This window comes from Macaca fascicularis, chromosome 4, assembly GCF_037993035.2.
Source record: "Macaca fascicularis isolate 582-1 chromosome 4, T2T-MFA8v1.1".
Lineage (NCBI taxonomy): Eukaryota > Metazoa > Chordata > Mammalia > Primates > Cercopithecidae > Macaca > Macaca fascicularis.
Genome location: NC_088378.1, coordinates 154,920,346 through 154,942,694, shown reverse-complemented (window position 1 = coordinate 154,942,694; position 22,349 = coordinate 154,920,346). Strand labels below are relative to the sequence as shown.

The window sequence follows — 22,349 nt, the reverse complement described above, 5'->3', positions numbered from 1 at the left end:
GCATTTTTAGTAGAGACGGGGGTTTCACCACGTTGGCCAAGCTGGTTTCAAACTCCTGACCTTGTGATCCGCCCGCCTCAGCCTCCCAAAGTGTTCGGATTACAGACGTGAGCCACCATGCCTGGCCAATATGTTCTATATCTTAATGGTGATGGTGGATCAGGCATATGCAATTGTAAAAATTCAAGAGAGTGTACCCTTAAAATGGGTGCATTTTAATGTAGATAAATGTATACCTCAGCCAGGCACAGTGTCTCATGCTTGTAATCCCAGCACTTTGGAAGTCTCAGGCAGGAGGACAGCTTGATTCCAGGAGGTTTGTGGTTACAGTGAGCTGTGATCACACCACTGCACTCCAGCCTGGATAATAAAGTGAGACCCTGTCTCTGAACATCCACACCCACATACACCCACACCCCTCAATAAGGTTAATTTTAAAGTATAATATCCAAGAACTAATTCTCCAGTTTAGAGTAAATCAGCTCCATTAACTCTCTTCCTTCTTTTTTAGCAGCTCATATCATAGCCATCGCCCTAATTCTTATAAAACACCCTTGAAAAATGCAAATGATAATCAGAAAAGCCCAAGTTTCTACTTTTTACAAGCTGTAATCATTCACTGGCCTAAAAGGATGTTGTAATAAATCTTGTCTGTGGTTCTCAAAGGTTGACATCAAGTAACTGTTCTTTATTCTCTACTGCCCTCAAATATATATATTAAAAAAGCAAAAATTAAATACTAAACCCAATCATTGGATAAAATGTAAGTAAAGCAAATTTATAAAAATCAGTAGAAAAGTCAGTGTTATCTACTTTATAAGAACAGCAGAAAACGTCAGTGAGGAAGAAAGTGTAGGTGGAATCCTATCAAAATGAGCATGCACCAATGCTGCTTTCTCGAAGAGAAAGACAGAAGCTTAAAGGGTTTTCTTTGAAATAACATATAAAATTGGACAGAAATGATACTAGTCTGGCAAAGTTTTCATGGGCTTAGGTCAGTAGAGCTTCACAGTTGTCTTGATTTTATCCCAGAAAACTCAGGTCAATGGTTTTAGAATTCTAAAAGTTTTGTGGGGTTTTTTGTTGTTTTGTCTTGCTTTTCTTGATACTGAGTCTCACTCTGTCGCCAGGTTGGAGCGTAGTGATGTGATCTCGGTTCACTGCAACCTCTGCCTCCTCTGCCTCCCGGGTTCAAGCGATTCTCTTGCCTCAGCCTCCCGAGTAGCAGGATTACAGGCACCTGCCACCCAGCTTTTTTTTTTTTTTTTTTTTTTTTTGAGATGGAGTGTCGCTCTATTGCCCAGGCTGGAGTGCAGTGGCGCGATCTCGGCTCACTGCAAGCTCCGCCTCCCGAGTTCATGCCATTCTCCATGCCTGGCTAATTTTTTTGTATCTTTAGTAGAGACGGGGTTTCACTGTGTTAGCCGGGATGGTTTTGAACTCCTGACCTCGTGATCCGCCCGCCTTGGCTTCCCAAAGTGCTGGGATTACAGGCGTGAGCCACCACGCCCGGCCCTTTTTTTTTTTTTTTTTTAAAGTAGAGATGGGGTTTCTCCATGTTGGCCAGGGTAGTCTCAAACTCCTGGCCTCAAGTGATCTGCCTACCTTGGCCTCCCAAAATGCTGAGATTAAGGCATGAGTCATTGCGCCGGGCCAGGATTTTAAAAATCAAAGGAAACACATGTGTCCCAAATGAAAAGGTTACAAGCTTTCCAAGAAGTCTGGATTAATTTTCTCTAATTGTTCTTGGTATCATGTTTAGATATTCTAATCATGTCTAATCTTTAGCTATGTTCTGTCTGCAAATTTACTTAGGTGATAAATAAGTGTTGTTTCCACCAAGACTAGCCATACAAACCATCTAAAACTTTACTAAGAATAGTATTCAAATATGAAATATCATAGGTAGAGATGAATAAGGCTTTTGTTGTATATGATTCAAATCCTCTACAGACCATTTTAATAACAAGTATTTCAAAAATGATTGAGAGAAATTCAGAGTTCACACACAGAAATGGTTCTCTAATCCTTACAAAATTTCACATAGCTTTTAATGAGTCAAAAGTTCCATTCTCTTTTTAGCAGCAGGAAGGAAAATAAATTATTACAAGTGACTCAAAACAAAGCAATTTAACTGTGCTTCATTAGTGAGATGTTTCCAGAGCATAGCAATAAAGATATGTGTCATGTTAAATCTCATTACTTATCCAGTAGCTTTATTAACAGAGTTGATCTTGACTTTGTTGTTTTATGTTTGTCTTTTTGATGATAGATAACATATTACCTTTAGACATAATTTTAGATAAAGGAATAACCACAAGCTCATCAAATTATTTGCTTGTAAAATTAAAAAGATGTACAATCTTATTTCTCAAATAGGTAGGTGGTTGGATAAAAGTAAGGCTAAAATAGGGTCGGGCGCGGTGGTTCACGCCTGTAATCCCAGCACTTTGGGAGGCTGAGGCAGGTGGATCACTTGAGGACAAGAGTTCACTTGAGGTCAGGAATTTGAGACCAGCCTGGCCAACATGGCGAAATCCCATCTCTACTAAAAATACAAAAATTAGCTGGGCGTGATGGCGTGTGCCTGTAATTCCAGCTACTGGGGAGGTTGAGGCATGAGAATTGCTTGAACCCGGGAGGCAAAGGTTGCAGTGAGCAAAGACTGTGCCCACTGCACTCCAGCCTGAGTGACAGAGACTCTGTCTCAAAACAAACAAACCAAAAGTAAGGCTAAAATGAAAACTGTCCAAGTCAACTCATTAAAAAGTATGTGCATATGTATGTATGTGTTATTTTTTATTTCCATCTCTAAAGTGGTTTAACATAGCAACCTTAGTACGCATGAGAATACCCTAGTATACCCATTAGAATTTGTCTCTAATGTCCTTTTCCCCTAAAGGGATTTCATATCTTGAAACAGTAAGTTTTCAAGATTCTGGCCTCTTTTTTTTTTTTTGACAGTGAGTAGGCAGGATTCTTTCAAAAGTTCTGAAGAATAATGAAGAAAAAAAAAACCCCCACTATTTAGAAAACTTTTACTGGTCAAGTATGACAATCTGAGTATTAACAAGAAAGGACGGTGAATAAATATAGAGCGTCTCCTAGATCTAATCCCAACACAACACAGTGCTGGATGGTCTCAACATGGATCAGTATGGATTCACTTGACCACATCCTTCCCATCAGATAATTTTGAGAAATGTATCAAAAAGTGTTTTTATTCTTAATATCATTATGTGTCTCACTACTTCAGCTTCATCCCTCTGTCTTATGATTCTTACCACTGCATGAACAATAACAACACACACAAAGAAAAATATCTAACACTTTTTGAGTATTTGCTATAAATACTCCAAGTGCATTACCCATTTTACCTGAAGCTGGAAATTAAAGCACAGTGAGGTTAAGCAGCATGCCCCAAATCACCCAGCTGGGAAGTGCAGGTGCCAAGACTGGCTGAGGGAGTCTGGACTCCAGAGTTCATGCTCCTAATGCTGCTTCCTTAATTAAGGAAAGAAAATTCCAAATATTCCAGCAGTACCTAACTTGATTTAGTAGACACTCTGTTCCCTTTTGGTATTAAGCACTTTCTCAGGGGAAAAGTAATCTGAGGAGAGAAAAACTTTGGTGAAGGAAAATGTTAAAGATAAAGCAAAACAGAAAATTTCAACCAGACAGAACTTTCACTTGGACTAAACACTCAGCTGAACCTAGTGCTGTAAATTTTTAGATAGTGCTAGTGCCTCGAGGCAATATGCAATTGCTGTGTTTTCATAATCGTAAAAACTCAGTAGTTATTCACTATGGTATAAACTACCAAGCACAGAAAAAGCAAAATGCATCACGATGTTAAAAGAATGAGTAAACTGAATTTTATCTCTAATATCGTATATTTTCAAAGTGTTCAACAGTGAATGGGCATCACATTTATAATTAGAAAAAAAGTTACATTAAAAACAAAGTTCTTATGATATGAATAAAGAAAGAGAGAACTCATCTTATGCTCAATCACTCAAGGACGGAAAACTAAACTCCTCTAAGGCAGAGAAAACTATCTGAAGCCTTTCTGGAAGATTGCAGGTGTCAGGAGCAGAGATGCTTGGTTATTCATCTCCACAGTCATGAGCTGCCCCCATACACAGCCTGCTATCAGCAACAACTTTGTATAAGCTGCTCCCCATCTTTTACTCCCCAAAGGAAAGACCTGCAGTGTTAGGTTTCCTCCTGCTCTCAACTGCCCAGCCACTGAGCCGTCTGCCTTCCTGCTCTTATTTCTGAACCAAGAAACCTCAACCATGGGACCAGGACCCGCTGATGTTTGACAATCACTGTGAGACATATCACAAGTAACTTGTTAATAAGGTGCTCATTAAATAAGTCTGTAAAAGCTTAATAAAGTCTGTGAAGGTCTTAATAAATGCTTAATAAAGCCTGCAAATGGCTTATTTAAAAATATAAATAAAAACAGGTTCAAAGCTATCCCCTGTAGACTGCCATTTTCACATGACCTCTATTCCAATGTACATTTTTGGACGGCATGCTGAGAGTTGCCCACAATGCTGAGAAACCCTGGGGGACTGGCAAACTTAGGCGTATTATTTGACACATGTGCTGCAGTGGGGAACAAAAAAATGCTGAAAACTGCCACAAGGGTAAATGGAAGATGCAGCACCAACCCAATGGCCAATTAGGAACCAGAGAACGAAAAGCAACCAGAGATGCCCCCTTACTCACCGGAAGAAGAGTAAGCAGGCCAGCAGCCCCTGCCACTCCCAGATTCACAGGCAATGGACTCCAGGTGGAGCTGGAGGAAGGTGCACTGGCAATCTACCAGTATCTCTCCTTTCTCTCAATTCTTTCACTCCAGCCCTCTCTCCCTATGACAACAGGAGGAACAACTTATGCTGACTCACAGGAATGCCAACTACATCAGGTTGGTGTAGGGTCCACCCATCCAGTCTGGGACCACACACCACCTCTGGGTGTCTAGCTCTGGCAGTATAGGAAATGAAACATTCCGACCTCACAACTTTGCCTAGGATGGAATTCTCTTCCACTAGTTACCTACATAGAATTTGCAGCTAATGCTGTTATATAGGTTGTGCAGTGAATGTTAAAAATGTGAACTTTGTCAAAGACTGGTGACCTCCTGGCTGGATCAACCATTATTTATCTCATGTAGTCCTAAGCAACTACAGCCTCTGCCTGTCAGCCAAAGGCAGTGGTAGCCAAAGTTGGAAGGGTCCAGAGCTACATTTGTACTGCCATTACCCCCAGAAGCCACATGACAGCACAAAGGCTATCATTATGTAACAATTTAATGCAGAAATTAGAGGTCTCAGAGGGACCAGACTAGAAGCACTAGAACCACCAGTGATGTGACAGACACAACCTGAGGACTCTCCACCCACAGACTCATCTACCTAGGCACAGCTCTTATAAAGTCTATATCCACATCCTTCATTGTATTCAACTATAAAACATCTACAAGGCACTTACTATGCACAAAGCATATGCTAGCTGCTCCAAGAAAGAGGGAAGAAACAAAAGACAAGTAAGACAAGGGGCTCCGCTCACAAGGAGTTGATACTCTACAGGGTATGATAAGCCATTTGTACAGATTATTCGTGGACATGGAACTGGTCACTGTCTTTATTCAGAGCAATAGGTTTTGACCACATGGCTGGAGGCTCTGCCTCCAATCGTGGTATCTTCTGCTTTGTACTCTAGTTATTGGGGGCTGGCCCTTTGCCATCTTAGACACAGTATATACTCACTAAATGTTTGTTGTACTATGTAATTATAGTTATATTAATTGGATATAAGGTTACTAGGCTTTAGTTAGCATAGGGGATTCATAGACTGCCAATACTACTTAGTCATAAATGATTTCTGAGGAAATGATTGGCTGAAGCTAGTGACATACTGTGTTCAACAATATTAGGTTTCTAGACTTTTATTTTTCTTCCTGAGGCAACTGACTTTATTATCCCCATACTGATGCTGAGGACTCTTGTTCCAGGGTTTACCATCCTGGAAAGGATGAACTGGAGGGCCTCTCTGTTAAAGTTCAGAATAGAGAAATATTTTTACTTGCATATCTGGCTCCCTGGCATCCCTTACACGAATATATTTTACCCCAGAAATGTTTACTTTGGAAATCTTTTAGTTTTTGGCATTCATTTACTGATCCACTAAAATTTGGAGACTATATTTAGGATATTTAACAGAAACATTCTAATTTCCTTTGAATTTATTATTTTCTTTTAAAAAGTTTTAAAATATGCCATACAAACCTAAACGCCCGTATATGTATTTGTGTCTTCTTAAATAAGGGATTGATGCATGCTTTCTTAGAACAGTTTTCGATCCATTTATTCAATTTAAGTTTCTGTGTATAGAAATACATAAAAGCAGGCCGGGCATGGTGACTCAAGCCTGTAATCCCAACACTTTGGGAGGCCAAGGTGGCAGATTACTTGAGGCCAGGAGTTTGAGACTAGCCTGGTCAACGTGGTGAAACCCTGTCTCTACTAAAAATACAAAAATTATATATATATCAGGATGCTGAGAGAGGAGATCCAATGACAGTGTGAAAGTAAATAGATTTCAGATCGGTTACATGCTTCCAGCACTTTGCCTGCTTCAATTACCAGGTAGTTTTCTTTTATCTTTCCTTTTCTTTTCTCCCCCGCCCCCCTCTTTCTTTATTAATCTTAATGCAATATTTGACTTAAATATCTGCATCCTGGGTAGGCCTGGCCATGAGTGTTAATGACAGGCACCTCCTTTTCCCTAATCCTCTTACTTACTGAATTCTTTCTAAGGATGTTAGTGATAGGCTCAGATAGGAGTACTGAACAGACATAGGTTATAATCACTTAAAAGCCTTGTATCTATTTACCTGAGCAGTTTGTCTCCAAAGAGCACACTCTTGGCCACAACACTTGATAGTGCTTTACAAAACTACTTATTTATACTCAACAGGGATCTATCAAAACAGTGCAAAAGGCAAATAAGAGATTCCCAGGGGAGAAGTTGCAGCTCAGAGACAAAGTAATTTACAACACTTTTACAAATTTCAATTTTATTTCGGCTAACTTTTAAAAAGATTGGTGAGGTTATTTCAATACATCAAAATACAAAAGCAAAGATGTAGCCTACCACTAAAAAAATTCAGTCTACATACAAATAACAGAGACAGGTCAATTTTTAAAGGAAAATATCCTTTAATGATTCATAGTATGATCTGGCCTGAAGGACCCAAGATTCTCAGAACTCCAATAGTTGATGTACTGTTAGACATCGCATGCACCAGGGACATCTAACCGCACTTCATAGTTCAGGGGTCACATAGCTATGGTGATATTTCTATCAATTTCCAGGAAAAAGATAATTAATGTGATGACTTCACAAAATTAAATGTATCCAAGGTTTACATCCTGAGATTATGTCCCTTCTCCTATTCTGGTGTTAAGCTGACCTTTATTTTACAATAAAATATTAAGATTTAGTAGTGCTTTTGTTTTTCTTTTTCTTTTTTTTTTTTTTTTTTGAGACAGGGTCTCACTCTGTGGCCCAGGCTAGAGTACAGTGGCATAATCATGGCTCACTGCAGCCTAGACCACCTGCGTTCAAGTGATCCTCCCATTTCAGCCCTGCAAGTAGCTGGGACTACAGGTGCACACTACCACACCCAGCTAATGTTTTTATTTTTTGTAGAGATGGGGTTTTGTCATGTTGCCCAGGCTGATCTCAAGCCCCTGGGCCCAAGCGATTCTCCCACCTCTGCCTCCCAAAGAGTTGGGACTACAGGCGTGAGTCACCATGCCTGGCTTGCTCTTGTTTCAGTGTGATTACTTGGCACATTTAAAAGAGGTTGGGAACTCTCTGTTTATCCAAATTTTTATTTCTACTGTTTTTTAAAAATCCTTAAGTCTGAGAACCAATGAGCAAGGGTAGCTAACATTCACTCTTGGGGGAAAAAAAGAAAAAAACTAGTTAAATAATCTAGCTACAGAACTTTAAAAAAAGTTCTTTAGGATTGCAGTAGACCAGCAATTTTTGAAAACTATTTCCAATGCATAATTCATCATAAAAATGTAGACTAGGCTGTAATCCTAGAAAGAGGAATACTATTCCATCAAAGCCAACAATACTTCAAGGCTTCAAAAAACTTAAAATGGCATTACCATGCTAATGTTACTTATCTGTACTGTAACTCTTTGTAAGTCTAGACTCAAAAAGCAGATACTTAAAAGTGGATACGGCTGCTCAAATTTAACACTGTTATCTTGATAAACCTTCCCCACTACTATCCTCCTTCCTCTTTACTCAACACATTATCCTTGAAACAAGTAATTTTAAGGATCTCTCTCAATGTCATAATGTAACCATTCCCTGTTACAATTTGTATAGTGAATACTAAACTTTAATTAACTGTATGATTAGAAGTAGAGAGCAAAAAGGCAAAACAAAACCAAAAACGGTATTTCATTTAAAAACCTTACAATTACAAAGGTCCAATTATAACTGCAAGTTCAGCTATAAATCTTTACACATTCTCTCTTTAGCTGGGAAAATAGGTGGGCACCAAAGGCATCAATTCTGAGGACTTGTTTTATTAAACCCTAGAACAGAACGTAAGTATGTTTAAAGGCTTGTTAATCTGTCCAACAAACTACATGTTGGTTTATTGTATGTGGCCCTTCCAAAATCCGGGACAGATCTTTTCAACACTCACAACGGATGCCTATGCAGTTCATCGTTTACGCTTTCTGGTTTTCCTGAGGCTCCAGCTTGATACACAGAAATATTTATGGTCATTTGTGGTGGGTGTGCAGTCTAGGGAGTGTCTCCCTAAGACAATACAAAGGGCCAACAGCAAAGAACAAAGCTTCCCTTTCCTCAAAGGCTTCCTTCCTGTTCCTCATCTTTGAGAGAGAGAGAGAGAAAAAAAAAAAAAAACAAGGCTCCAAACTTTTTTCCCTAAGGGAACTACGAACAGAGGTTTCCCTCAAGCCTCTTCCAACAGCAGCCAGTTCAACAAACTTACAGACCAGACCTTGAAGAGCCCCACAGAATCAATAACCACTCTGCTTTTGAAAGAAAGGGAAAAAGGGCATAAACCAGAGACACAGACACACTAACCTGAGTTTATTCCACAGTGGAAGACAGGAAATATTGGAGATGAACTGGAGTTTGGTAGGGTTGCAACAGAATCCTCAGAAACAAAACACAATGCCCAAGGAAGTTCTAAACCAACAATAAATGTCATTTCTCCACTCCCACACATATATACTTGTTGCATAAAACAGCTGTATACCTTTAAGAACAGCTTAAAAATCACTGGATCCCACAAATAACACAACTGTATAAGATGAAGACTAATTAAAAGATTCAAATCAGATGATTTTCTTATAATGCTCTGTAGACACAGGCAAAGGCTACTACCCAAGCCAATGAAGGAGGCACGTAGAATGTCTGTAAGGAATCCAGGATTCTCAGCTAGCTGATAACGACTTCATGCTGCTGCTTTATTTCATTTGACACCTTCCATTCTCTATCAGCTACTGCATGCAAACCAAGCCTCCCAAGAATGGTGACCCTGTCCTCTTCAGTTCACCTAACACCCTGGCCAAGAAGTAAATTAAAATGCAACGTATTTCAGCTCCTATAAATGTTACCTACTTACTCTATTTAACTCAACTCTGTATTTAAGTACAGTTGGGATCAATCTGAACATTACAACTTAAAGAAAATAAACCCTTACAGACTATCTAGTCCAGCCCTCAATTTTACAGATGAAGAAACTTAGCTGCAAAAGGATCAACGGCTATCTCAAAGAAGCAGACCAAGTCAGTGGCAGAACCAGATGGCACCCAGACTTCTCACAGTTCACTGTGCCATGCTGCTTCTCCACAGCCCAGACCAGAGCCTCTGCATGGATGGGGTCCCCATGGCTTTGCTGGAATTGTCACATCATTACAGGACTGGAAACCGGGAATTGAAGCCCAAAACTCTCAAACCAGAAAGCTGAGAAACAACCTGTGTCTTCTAACAAGTCAGTATCAGGTGAAGGATAGGCAAGTATTCTGCATTTAGATAAGTTAGGTAATTCTTTCCCCTCTACTGTAATTCAAGTAAAAACAAATAGCAAGATGCACTTTAATTAAATACATCTGTTTAGAGAGTCCTTATGTTAGGAACCTGGTTTTTTATTTTTATTTTTTGAGACGGAGTCTCGCTCTGTCACCCAGGCTGGAGTGCAGTGGCGCGATCTCAGCTCACTGCAACCTCCACCTCCCGGGTTCAAGCGATTCTCCTGCCCCAGCCTCCTGAGTAGCTGGAATTACAAGCATGTGCCACCACCCAGCTACTCGGGAGGCTGAGGCAGGAGAATGGCGTGAACCCGAGAGGCAGAGCTTGCAGTGAGCCGAAATGGTGCCACTGCACTCCAGCCTGGGCAACAGAGTGAGACTCCGCCTCAAAAAAAAAAAAGGAAATGCACATTCCCAGGCTCCACCCTAGACCTACCAAATCAGAACCTGTCAGGGTGGGGCCCTCCAGGTGATTCTGATGTACATTCAAGTTTGAATACCACCTATCTTGTTACTACTGCCCATACAAAATCATTTTTGCCATGTCGTCTCTCGTACTTAAATATGGAAATTATCAACTTTTAGCTTCACTATAATGTAAAAGAATAGTTCATGTTGTCACACAATTGCAAAGATGTATTTTTGTGCTGGCAATCATGAGAAGAAATGCCTTTCAACTAGCAAGCAAAGGACACTAAAATGTTTCATGAAGATGCTCTTATTTGTAATCTCTAATAGAAACAACTGTAAGGCCTAAAAATATAGAAATGGTTAAAAATTCAAGAGACTATATTCAATTATTAAAATTATAAATGCGAAAACTATGACTATGACTATATGTAGCATGACAAAATATAAGTGGAAGAAAAGCAAAACACAAAATTATAACAGCAAATATTTGTATTACATGGGCAAGGACAAAATAAACGTCGAGGAAAAATAACTGATTTGTTAAGCTTGGTAGGACAATGATTCTCACATCCCTTTTTTGTTTCTGTCATGCTTCTTACAAAGTTACCTATGCAAAAACATTTTAGAGTGTCTAACAATGCAGCTTTTAAAAAAGACACGATTGTGCTTTGACATGAAAAGTACATTACAAGGATAATTTGATAAAATAGTCCTACTTGATCAATGACTCACCGAATTGTTAATCTCACAATAACATGAAATTAACACTGGATTCAATCAAATGAGGGGGCTTGGACTGGTGAACTATCAGGTCTTTCTAGTCCTGTGAGTCTAGGAGGATTCTCCTCTCTACTTTTCCTTTTTAACCTTAGATCTACAACTGAATATAAGAATTACACATTTTTCACGAATAAAATTTTACAGAGTTTAACCTTAGATCTACAATCGCATATAAGAATTATACATTTTTCACAAATAAAATTTTACAGAGAGCTGTGAAAACTTTATTTTGTTTTTATTTAGTTTTCACCTAGTTGTTCAGCGGTAAAATACCAAATAAACTAATTTCCAAGGAGGAATTTCTTCTTACATTTGCATGTCTAAATATCCAGAAATATTTTGTAGAGTGGTCTTTTTTGAAAAAATAGCCACTGGATCTCACATAAATCAACTGTTGTTTTAATACATGTTTTCATCTAAATTTTAGCATTTCCATTACATCCCTTGTTGATAGCTCTGACATTAATAAAAATTTCTCATATGCCAAGGTACAAAGTAATCTCACTAAGTGCTTCTGAATGTCTTGTTTATTTCTCTGCTATTCTGTTTCCTTTGCAGGTAATATTCTGAAAATTTCTTTAAATTCTAAACATATAAACATCTTCTCTGCTCTTGTTCCAGGGAAGATTTGAGAAAGGGTAACTTTAGTTGGATTACTCCAATAAACTGATATCTGGAGAATGTTTACTATTTGAGGGAAACTTATTTCTGTAAATTTTCTTAAAAATATGAGTACATGGCATGTGCAATTTTATTGAAAATTGGAGACAGTTCAAGTTTTCCACTATTTCTAGCTGGATTTCGCCACAGGAAGCTGAGTTAAGTAGTGGGATGATAAACTAGCCATTTTGGTACCATTCTGAAAAGATGTAAGACAAAAGATATAATAATATGGCATTTTCCTCCAGCCTAATAGGCATACACCTTTTTAAAATGGACAAAACAACTTCTTAACTAAAATTTTTGCAACAGTGATGCAAAAAGTATAATTTTTAAAAATTTTCCAGCCGGGTATGGTGGCTCACGCCTGTAATCCCAGCACTTTGGGAGGCCAAGGAGGGCGGACCAGGAGGCCACTTGAGGCCAGGAGTTCGAGAACAACCTGACCAATGCAACGAAACCCCATGTCTACTAAAAATACAAAAATTTAGCCAGGCGTGGTGATGCACACCTGTAGTCCCAGCTACTCGGGAGGCTGAGGCACAAGAATCGATTGAACCTGAGGGGCAGAGGTTGCAGCGCGCCAAGATTGTGCCACTGGACTCCAGCCTAGGCGACAGAACGAGACTCCATCTAAAAAAAAAAAAAAAATTCCAGCTTTTTGTAGTAACAAACTATCTTTATGAATGTGGGTAACTGAGTTGTCTACAGTAGCTACTACCTTCAATTCTAGCATTTATCGAAGTTCTTAAGAAAAAGAAAATTATTGCTTTTATTGTTGGAAGTTCAACAGAAAAGGGATTTGACAAAAACTTTTAATAATAATAGTAACTGCAAAGAGAATTTACAAAATGCTTTTGGTGTGGGGCATTCTTGAATCTAAGCACTGAGAACACAACGATAAATCATGTATAGTTCTTGCTCTGGAGAAACCCCAGAGTTTAGCTGAGATACAGTTACATCTGAGAAATGTCCTTAACATAAAATACACCAAAACAAACAAACAAAACAATGTGCTTTAGGGAGAAAACAAAAAGCAAACTATATGGAGAAAATTATCATTAACATCCTCAGATAGACAGAGAAGATACCACAAAAGAAACAAGAATAAAATGCTTAAAAAAAAAAAGGAGGCCAAAAAAAGAGCTCTTGAAAATTAAAAATGTGACAGCAGAAAAGAAAAATTAATCATAAGGATTAAACATAAGGCTTGTAAGATATAGTGTAGGAAATCTCTCAAAAGGTAGGACAAAAAGACAAGAGGTAAAAAGTAAAAAGAAAAAATAAAACCATCAGAAGACCAGTTCAGGAAACCCCATGTCCTATTAGGTGTTCCAGAAAAAAACAGAGAAAACAAAGAGAAAGTCTTATTAATGAACTAATTCAACAATATTTTTTTCAGAACTGAAAGATATGAGTTTCCAGGTCAAAAAGGCCCACTATTGTGATTTAACAAAAACAGGGAAAAAAAATTCTAACAGATTCCAGAGGGGAACAAACTAGGTCACATCCAAAGGATTAGAAACCCAAATAACTTCTCAACAGAAGCAATGAAAGATAAAAGACAGTGGAATAATGTCTTTAAAGTAGAATATGATACACAGCCACACTATCAATAAGGTGAGTAGGTGGAATTAAGATACTTTTCATAGTTTCAAAAAACTTCACCTTCCAATCATGCTTTCTTAGGAAACTACTGAAGGATGTGCTCTACAAAATGGAAGCAGGAAACCAAGAAAAAGGGAAGGAAAATAGAAAAATAGGAGATGCCACACAGAAGAAAGGTCAAGGGAATCCCCTGAATGATGGTGCGGGAAACCCCAGAGAGGCAACTGCTCCAAGCTGAGAGGGCTACCAGATCACAACAGAACACGTAAGAAGAGCCAAGGAGAAATGCCTCTAAGAAGAGGAACTCCAAAGAGTACCTTTTATGTTTGAAAGTCTTGAAAAAAGATTTAGGCAAGCAGCAGAGAGTTTGGATGTTGGCATAATAAGTACACAGAAAAAGAAGCAAAATAAAGAAAAAAAGAGGGAAAAAAGTAACAATTATTAACGCCAGGCAAAACAAAAAGGTTTGTATGACAAGAATTCGTTGAACAACTCATAGCTCAATGTCAACAATGTTCGGTATAGTCATATAAATAATGTCAACACTAAATATTGATCCAACCAAAATTACTATTTTGGGAAAATAGGGAGCAGGTGGGAAGAATTTGGGGGTGAGGTGAGAATAAAGCAGAGAAAGAGAACAAAGAGACCAAATAAAAAACTAGCACTACCAGAATGTTATTCAGAAATATGGCGGGAAATTCCAAAACAATGAACTAAAACCACTAAAAGTGGTTGCCTCTGGGGAAAGAAATGAAGAGGGGGACCTGTTTTTTCTTTTTTTAACACAGCCTTTATAAATTTTATAACTACTTCACACTTTAAATCTGTGTACACAGGTTTAAAAAAAAAAAAACAAAAAACCCAGGGCCCAAGTTCTTACTCACTAAACCTATGGTTCTCAAAATATAAGTTTGTGACTCATTAGTGAGTTGAGAAATAATTCAGTAAGACATAGCCATCATTTTTTTAATGAATTCTAACAGAAGGGGACGGAAAAACATCGCATACAGTTAAGAGTATTTTCTCATGAACCTTTGAAATATACATATACAAGTTCATAATTTAAAATGTATTTTTAACTGTTGACTATCAACAAAATAATATGAAATAACAACTCTAAACTACACTGCATTATAATTACTTTTAGTTTTGTTTCTTTCTCTTTTTTCTTTTCTTTCTTTTTTTTTTTTTTTTTTTTGAGACGGAGTCTCCCTGTGTCGCCAGGCTGGAGTGCAGTGACATGATCTCGGCTCACTGCCACCTATGCCTCCCGGGTTCAAGTGATACTCCTGCCTCAGCCTCCCGAATAGCTGGGACTACAGGCGCCTACCACCACGCCCAGTTAACTTTTGTATTTTTAGTAGAGACAAGGTTTCACCATGTTGGCCAGGATGGTCTCAATCTCTTGACCTAGTGATCCACCCGCCTCGGCCTCCCAAGGTGCTGGGACTACAGGCGTGAATCACCGCACCTGGCCTGTTTATTTTTCTTAACACTTCTTCATTCCCAACGTTTTCATTTTTGTTTTGTTTTGGTTTGTTTCTGTTTTTGTTTTTTTGAGTCAGGGTCTTACTTTGTAACCCAGCCTGGAGCGCAGTGGTGTGATCTCAGCTCCCTGCAGCCTCAACTTCACAGGCTCACGCGATACTCCCACCTCAGCCTCCCAAGTAGCTGGGACTACAGGTGCATGCCATCATGCCCAGCTAATTTTTGTCTTTTTTTGTACAGAGAGGGTTTCACCATGTTGCCCAGGCTGGTCTTGAACTCCTGAGCTCAGGCAATTTGCCCACTTTGGCCTCCCAAAGTGCTGGGATTACAGGCATGAGCCACCATGCCCAGCTCTAATGTCTTGTTTTTTAAAGTAAGATTTCATGTACCTTTATTTTAAAACAAATTGAAAATGTTAATAGCTAACGAAAATAGTCCATTATAACGCTCCTTAAACTCCCACTCATGTCATGCCTGAAGAATGGTCACTCCTATACTAGTGAAACCTAAATTTTTTTTTTTTTTTTGAGACGGAGTCTTGCTCTGTCACCAGGCTGGAGTGCACTGGCGCAATCTTGGCTCACTGCAACCTCTGCCTCCCGGGTTCAAGCATTCCCCTGCTTCAGCCTCCCAAGAAGCTGGGACTATAGGCTCACGCTAACACACCAGGCTAATTTTTTGTATTTTAGTAGAGATGGGGTTTCACCATGTTGGCCAGATGATCTCGATCTCCTGACCTTGTGATCTGCCTGCCTCAGCCTCCCAAAGTGCTGGGATTACAGGCGTGAGTCACTGCACCTGGCCTTATTCTTTGCTTTCTTACAATTAACTCTGTAATATGGGCAGAGATAAGAATAACAACACAGAAAAGAGAATTCAAAGTCCCACAGGTGATTTTATAATGTGGAGTATTACCGCTTCTTAGGTGACTTATCTTTCTAATTATGTATGACTTTCACTAATATTTAAATTTCTGGTCTACAGAGACACAGGAGCCAAGGAACCATTCTAGAAGCCTTCAGAATGGTGGAGGAAGCCAGCTTAGAAATAAAAACTTGCAACATTTACAGACTGAATAGCCCTTACCCAAAATGCTTGGGACCAGAAGTGTTTTGGATTTTGAATTTTTCTTGAATTTAGAATATATGCATTATATACCTACCAACTGAGAATTATTTTTTTTTTTTTCTCTTTTTTTTTTTTTTTTGAGATGGAGTTTTGCTCCTGTTGCTGCTCAGGCTGGAGTGCAATGGCTCAGTCTCGGCTCACCGCACCCTCTGCCTCCTGGGTTCAAGCAGTTCTTCTGCCTTAGCCTCCCAAGTAGCTGGGATTACAGGTGTGTAACACCACACCCAGCAAACTTTTCTATTTTTTTAGTAGCGACGGGGTTTCATCATGTTGGCCAGGCTGGTCTCAAACTCCTGACCTCAGGTGATCTGCCTGCCTTGGCCTCCCAAAGTGCTGGGATTACAGGTGTGAGCCACTGCGCCTGGCCCCCAGGAATCTGGAGCATTTTGGATTTCAGATGTTCAGAAAGGGATATCGCTGGTGAATAAACTAGAAAATACATACAAAGTTGATTAAGCGGAAGCTTTCTTCCACTGACCCTCCCTCACACGATTCGCAAGGTGTATTGTTCATCCTGCCATATGGAAAATATGAACAGGAAGCTAAAAACTTTCATGCTCTTCTACTGAGAGCCCATATTTAGCCCAACATTTTATTTTTACACAGCAGGTTAGATACGTACTTTATTTTGGAGTCTTACCTTACAATTCACTTACATAAAATAATTAAGAACAAAACTTCTGTAGAAAGCAAGTTCCACTGTATTCTTTTCACAGCATAGCATCCTAAAAGTCACAGGGATCAGACCCATAAGCCAACCACTTATATTTTAAAAAACCACCACCACCATTCACATTGAATGTAAAAAAGAATGAGTAAGTCTTAATATGCTGGTATTGAAAGATTCCAAAGGGAGCCGGGTGCGGTGGTTTATGCCTGTAATCCCAGCACTTTGGGAGGCCCAGGCAGGCAGATCACGAGGTCAGGAGTTTGAGACCAACCTGGCCAACATAGTGAAACCCCGTCTCTACTAAAAATACAAAAAAAATTAGCTGGGTGTGGTGATGGCCACCTGTAATCCCAGCTACTTGGGAGACTAAGGCAGGAAAATCGCTTGAACCCGGGAGGCAGAGGTTGCAGTGAGCTGAGATTGCGCCACTGCCCTCCAGCCCAGGCAACAGTGCAAGACTCTGTCTCAAAAAAAAAAAAAAAAGAAAGATACCAAAGATATTTCTTAAAATATATATAAATAAGATACTTATTTGTGTACATAGTTGTGTGTATTAAAAAGGCACATATATATCTGGAGAAAAAGGCATGAGAACTAAGTGACAGTGGCTACCCATTTTCAGAGAGGTGAAGAAATGGGCAAAGTAGGGATGACAGCAGGAGTGAAGAGGGAGATGTTTCACTGTGTATGTCAGCCTTTATAGCAAGTTAGGGATTCTCATTCCATTGCTCCCTTCATCCTACTCCATCCCTTCACCCACACCCACCCCACCCCCAGAACTGTCTTGCTGTTTTGTTTTGTTTTGTTTTTTGAGATGCAGTCTCACTCAGTTGCCCAGGCGAGAGTGCAGTAGCACAATCTTGGCTCATAGCAACCTCCACCTCCAAGGTTCAGGCGATTCTCCCGCCTTAGGCTCCCAGGCAGCTGAGATTACAGGTATGCTCCACAACACTCGGCTAATTTTCATATTTTTAGGAGAGACAGGGTTTCACCATGTTGGCCAGGGTCGTCTCGAACTCCTGGCCTCAAGTGATCCACCCACCCTAGCCTCCCAAAGTGCTGGGATTACAGGTGTGAGCCACCTCACCCAGTCCAGAACTGCCTTGCTTCTGAATCGTACTCCACACCCTCACTCACACACGTACAATCACCCAGAAGCAACATGTGGCAGGTATGCTTTCACTTTCATTGGCAAAGGACTCTCTCCTCATCTTGCAAAAGTGAACCTGTACTCTCAGCATCCATAAGACCACACAAACACCACCTGTCTTGGCAAGTTGCCAGGACCTTGGGTAGCATCCACAACCCCTCCTCAATGCTCCCATCACATTTGCTAAGCCCTTGCTAAGTGCCAGTATGCGGGAGCATGAGGCATAAAGAGAAGTAAAGGTACCTGCCTTCAGGGAGTTCACAGCCTCAAGGGAGAGAAAGAAGAGGAAACAGAATTTCGAAATTATGTGGTTCAGGAAATGGCAAAAGTATACACCAGTGTAATTTACCACGTTGTATTTTAACTATTTTTTTCCTCCCTCTCACCTATCTCTCCAAGGTGAGTGACTCTGGTGTAGGTACTAGATCCACAAGTATCTTAGAATCCCCTATGCTGAGCATGGTATTGAAATGATCTGAACTTCATGTCTCCTGGAGAGCAATGCAATGGTATTTTAAGAAACAAATCCATATGTCTTAATGTTTCAGAATGGTGATCAGTATACGTAGCAATTACTAACCTGGACCTATGCAATGTATTACAATACTAGAATTTCAGCAACAAAACAAACATCTTTAACCTCAGAGATCCTCTGATCTTTTAGTCCTTGCTACACAGTGTTGGCTTTGGTTTTGTAAATGGGGAAATCATGAAAGTTGACCCCATCTGTTTGTTTGTTTGTTTGTTTTCCCTGGACATCAGTGCAATCTCACTTGCTTTTACTGGTAAGACTGAAAACTTTCACCCACTAACCTTGAATTTCTATCCATGGTTAATCATTGGTAATTTCTTACAACTTTCAGAAAAACAGTAATTCTCAATTCGACACAGGTCTGCCAATATGCATTTAAAGACCTCTTACACTTCAAACCTTGGACTTGTAGGTATGAAAAATAATAACATTCTCAGTATTCTACTCTTCACCTTTGCCCTGCCCTGAGCACTATCTAAAAACCAATGACAGAAATGAACTGCAAACATAGCATGAAGCATTGCTGCAATTAATCAACCCAGAACCCAAGGGAGGAATTGTTTCTATTTTTAAACGCACTGTTACTTTAAGGGAAAAGTCTGTGGAGAAATATGAAACCAAGCTGCATAATGAAAATAAAAATGCATTTGGTGTCTTCATCTGTGCAAAGACAGTCATCCTAATGTACAAGGAGCACTGTTGTGTTGACTCCTCAATTTGTCTGTAAACGAAATGACCGGTACTCAGACAGAATCCCATGGAAAGCTCATCTGCTACTCAAAGAGTTAGATCTGTCAGAAGGACAAAACACGAGAGTACCCATATTTCAATGCTATTTTTATAACTCCAGATAAGGGACTATCACAGTAAGTAAGCAGATGAATAGATCCCAAAATCACTCTTCAAATATTTACCTAAAAGATCCTGATTAGTAACTAACGTGGTTCAGCCCGGAAAATGATCAACTGATTACTTAGCATTTGGAACCAACTGTCCACAGTTATAGATTGTATCCAAATTCCACAAAATCAAATCTGTTTCTCTTCACAAATGACAACACTTCATGTCATTAAACAGTAGCTAACAGTCGCACTCCTTATGGTTAAGAGTGACAAGGAGCAGGTGCCAAGCCAGCAAGGAAAAATAGCAGCAGCTACACAACAGGAGCTAAAAAATATTCTACCTGTTCCCCCAGACTGCTTTCAAGAATCTGACCCAATAGAATTTTTTCCCGAAACAATGTAACGATATCCAGTTTGCGGGGGGCTGGGGCGGTACATTCGTTGGTGATATGGGCATCTAATTTAATCTGTAAATATTTAATGTATTCAATGAGTTGACTTACTATCACCATGAAATATACCATACTATCTACACTGCTATAAATGCATCTAAAAATACATCCATTACTAAACAACATTCAGTACAATGTACAATAAACACTACATCCAGTGTTAAACACAACATTTTAAATATAGCTTAGCTATTTGGTATCACCACTAGAATCTGCTAAAGGTAGCAGAATGTTTGCAAACTGGATAAAAACTGCTATGCTCAACACGAAAAGCAAAGAATCTCCAATCTTATCTCCTCATGATTTATTTCCCCAAATTTGGCAAAACTGAGCTTGAACACCACACATTATAGAATGGAGGCATCGCTTCTCTAAGCAATAATGTAACAAACCCTGCATCAGAGTCTCTCTTCAGTGAAAATCTCTGAAGAACGAAATTCACTAAATTGTATTCCATCGATCAACAGGTGATTCTTGGAAACAAAAACTCATATTCATTTTTCCAATGAAAATTAATTTTGTAAACTATCCCGTTTTTTCACACATATATATTCACAACCTACTGCATTATTATATTGAATGAATTCCAACCGATTTCTTCTCAGAGGCTTACTAGAAAAATGCCAAATATTCAAATTATTTTGGGGCATTATCCCATACTGCTGCATGGAACATAATAAGGATCCAACAGTTACCACTTTTCAAATGCAAATATGTTGCCATCTAGTAAATACAGCCCCTTTTTAAACATCCCTCAGTGTCTATACAGTTCAGGGCCCTACTTTTGTTTCTTTGAAAATCAAAATTCGCGCATTACATTGAGGCATTATCTCAACTCAGCAGCAACAACAACCAAAATAGGTGTTAACTAGCCCAGCCTGAGTCTGCATCGTACAAGACTCTTGCTCTATTTTTTCCTCCCATTTTACACACACTGTCCCTAAACAATTCTGCCAAAGGAAACGAACGCTGCAGTGACGAAAAGAATCCCGGGCACTGGGTTCCACGAACAATGAGGACGTGGGCTGGTCACCTGCCGGCCTCGGGCCTCAGTTTTCCTGTCTGTAAAATGTGGCGGCTGGGCGAATCACCTATAGGGTCCCATCCGGCCCTCTCCCTCCCGGGTGCCTCGCAGCCCGCCCGGACTCAGCTGACTGGTGCTGGCTGTGGCCAGGGTGCCCTGCCTGCCGCCGCTCTAGATGGAGGGGAAAGCGGGCGAGGGAGGAGAGGAACTTGGACTTGCAACAGCTTCAAACAGGAGCGGGCGACAAACTTGAAGCCATCCTCCTAACAATAGGAAAGAGCACTCCCATTTTCCTGGCTCAAACTTGCAGGACCCCGAGAGGCTGGATCCTCCCAGCCGCCCTCTGGGAACCCGCTTTACCTTTCTCCCTGTTTGGTGTTAGCAGGAGGAGGGTGCAGGACCGTTTGATTCCCTTCCATCTCCACCACGCACTTGGTGTTCAGTTCCAGTTCTGAAAGCACAGAGAGAAAGGGACGTTGCAAAGTCCAGCATCCGCGCCGCGCGGGGCTCCGTCCCTGAAGGCTGCCGAGCCTGGAGACGGCGCCCCGGGCACCACGGCCAGCGCGGACGCCGCCTCCGCCCCGGCCGCGCTCTCGCCGTCCCGGCCCCGCAGTTTCCAAAGTTGCCCCCGCCCTCAGCCCGAGCAGAAATAAAAAAGAGCGAAAAGCTCCTCACCTCGTCGGTTCATGGGCCGGACCCGGACGGCAACTTTTACCTTGGTATCCGACATGTTGGCTGCGCTAGCCCGGCCGCTCGCCGCGCCCGCTCGGCCTGAGGAGGCCCCTCACGCGCGGCGCCGCCGCCGCTGCAGCCGCGCGCCCCCCGAGCGCGGCCGCCGCCGCTCTGCCTTCAGCTCCGAGAGGCAGCGCCGAGGCGCGCGGGCCATCCCGGGGGAGCGCGACGCGGGGCACGGCCGCGGCCCGGGGAGGGGCAGGCGCGCGGGGCGGGGCGCGGCGGCGGCGGCGGGCGGGGAGGAGGCCTCGCCGCCCGGCCCAGGCGCAGCTCTACCCGCGCCGCCCCAGCGCAGACCGCAGCGCCGCGGCCCCTCGCGGCTGCCCGGGGCCCCGCGCCGCCATGTTCCGCTCCCGCCACCCGCCGGGGCTCGGGAGAGGCCGGACACGGCCACGCGCGGCGCCCCCTGGAGCGGCGGGACGGCAGTGAGGGGAGCGGCGAGCGGCGCGGCGCTTAGGGGAGGCTGCAGTCCGGGGCGGGACGCATTGTTTCCCCAGGGGACCTCCCAGGCCAAGCCTGCACCGGCGCCCGCGGGGCCCCCCCGGACACCGTGAGCTCCAGCCGCCTTCTGGCGCCGCTGCCACCCGGAGCCCCGGGACGGCAGCAAGGACAACGGCCCGCCGCACTGGGTGGGCAGGCCTTCCCCTACGAGCCCCGGCACGCCGCCCCCTCTGTCCCACACGGAGCCTGCAGCGGTATTTTAAGATCTCTGTGGTGAACCGAGACTAGAAATGAATCTGTGAATCCACCACCGAAACAGTGTATG

At 41.5% G+C, this 22,349-nt stretch overlaps 1 protein-coding gene and 1 long non-coding RNA gene across 17 annotated transcripts in view; one reads left to right on the top strand and one right to left on the bottom strand.

The window, feature by feature from the left end:
* Positions 1 to 21,773, bottom strand: part of KIF13A (kinesin family member 13A) — a 230,435-nt gene extending 208,662 nt beyond the window's left edge. For all 16 annotated transcript variants that reach the window (XM_005553953.4, XM_065544379.1, XM_005553957.4 and 13 more), the window contains exons 1-2: positions 21,527 to 21,773; positions 21,212 to 21,302 (exon numbers count right to left, since the gene is read on the bottom strand). In XM_005553953.4, the coding sequence (XP_005554010.3) occupies positions 21,212 to 21,302; positions 21,527 to 21,581 (146 nt within the window). In that variant the 5' untranslated portion in view covers positions 21,582 to 21,773. The remainder of the gene's footprint in view (positions 1 to 21,211; positions 21,303 to 21,526) is intronic.
* Positions 21,774 to 21,822: 49 nt separating this feature from the next.
* Positions 21,823 to 22,349, top strand: part of LOC135970694 (uncharacterized) — a 52,145-nt gene continuing 51,618 nt past the window's right edge. The window contains exon 1 of the long non-coding RNA XR_010586528.2: positions 21,823 to 22,344. This is a non-coding gene — a long non-coding RNA (uncharacterized lncRNA). The remainder of the gene's footprint in view (positions 22,345 to 22,349) is intronic.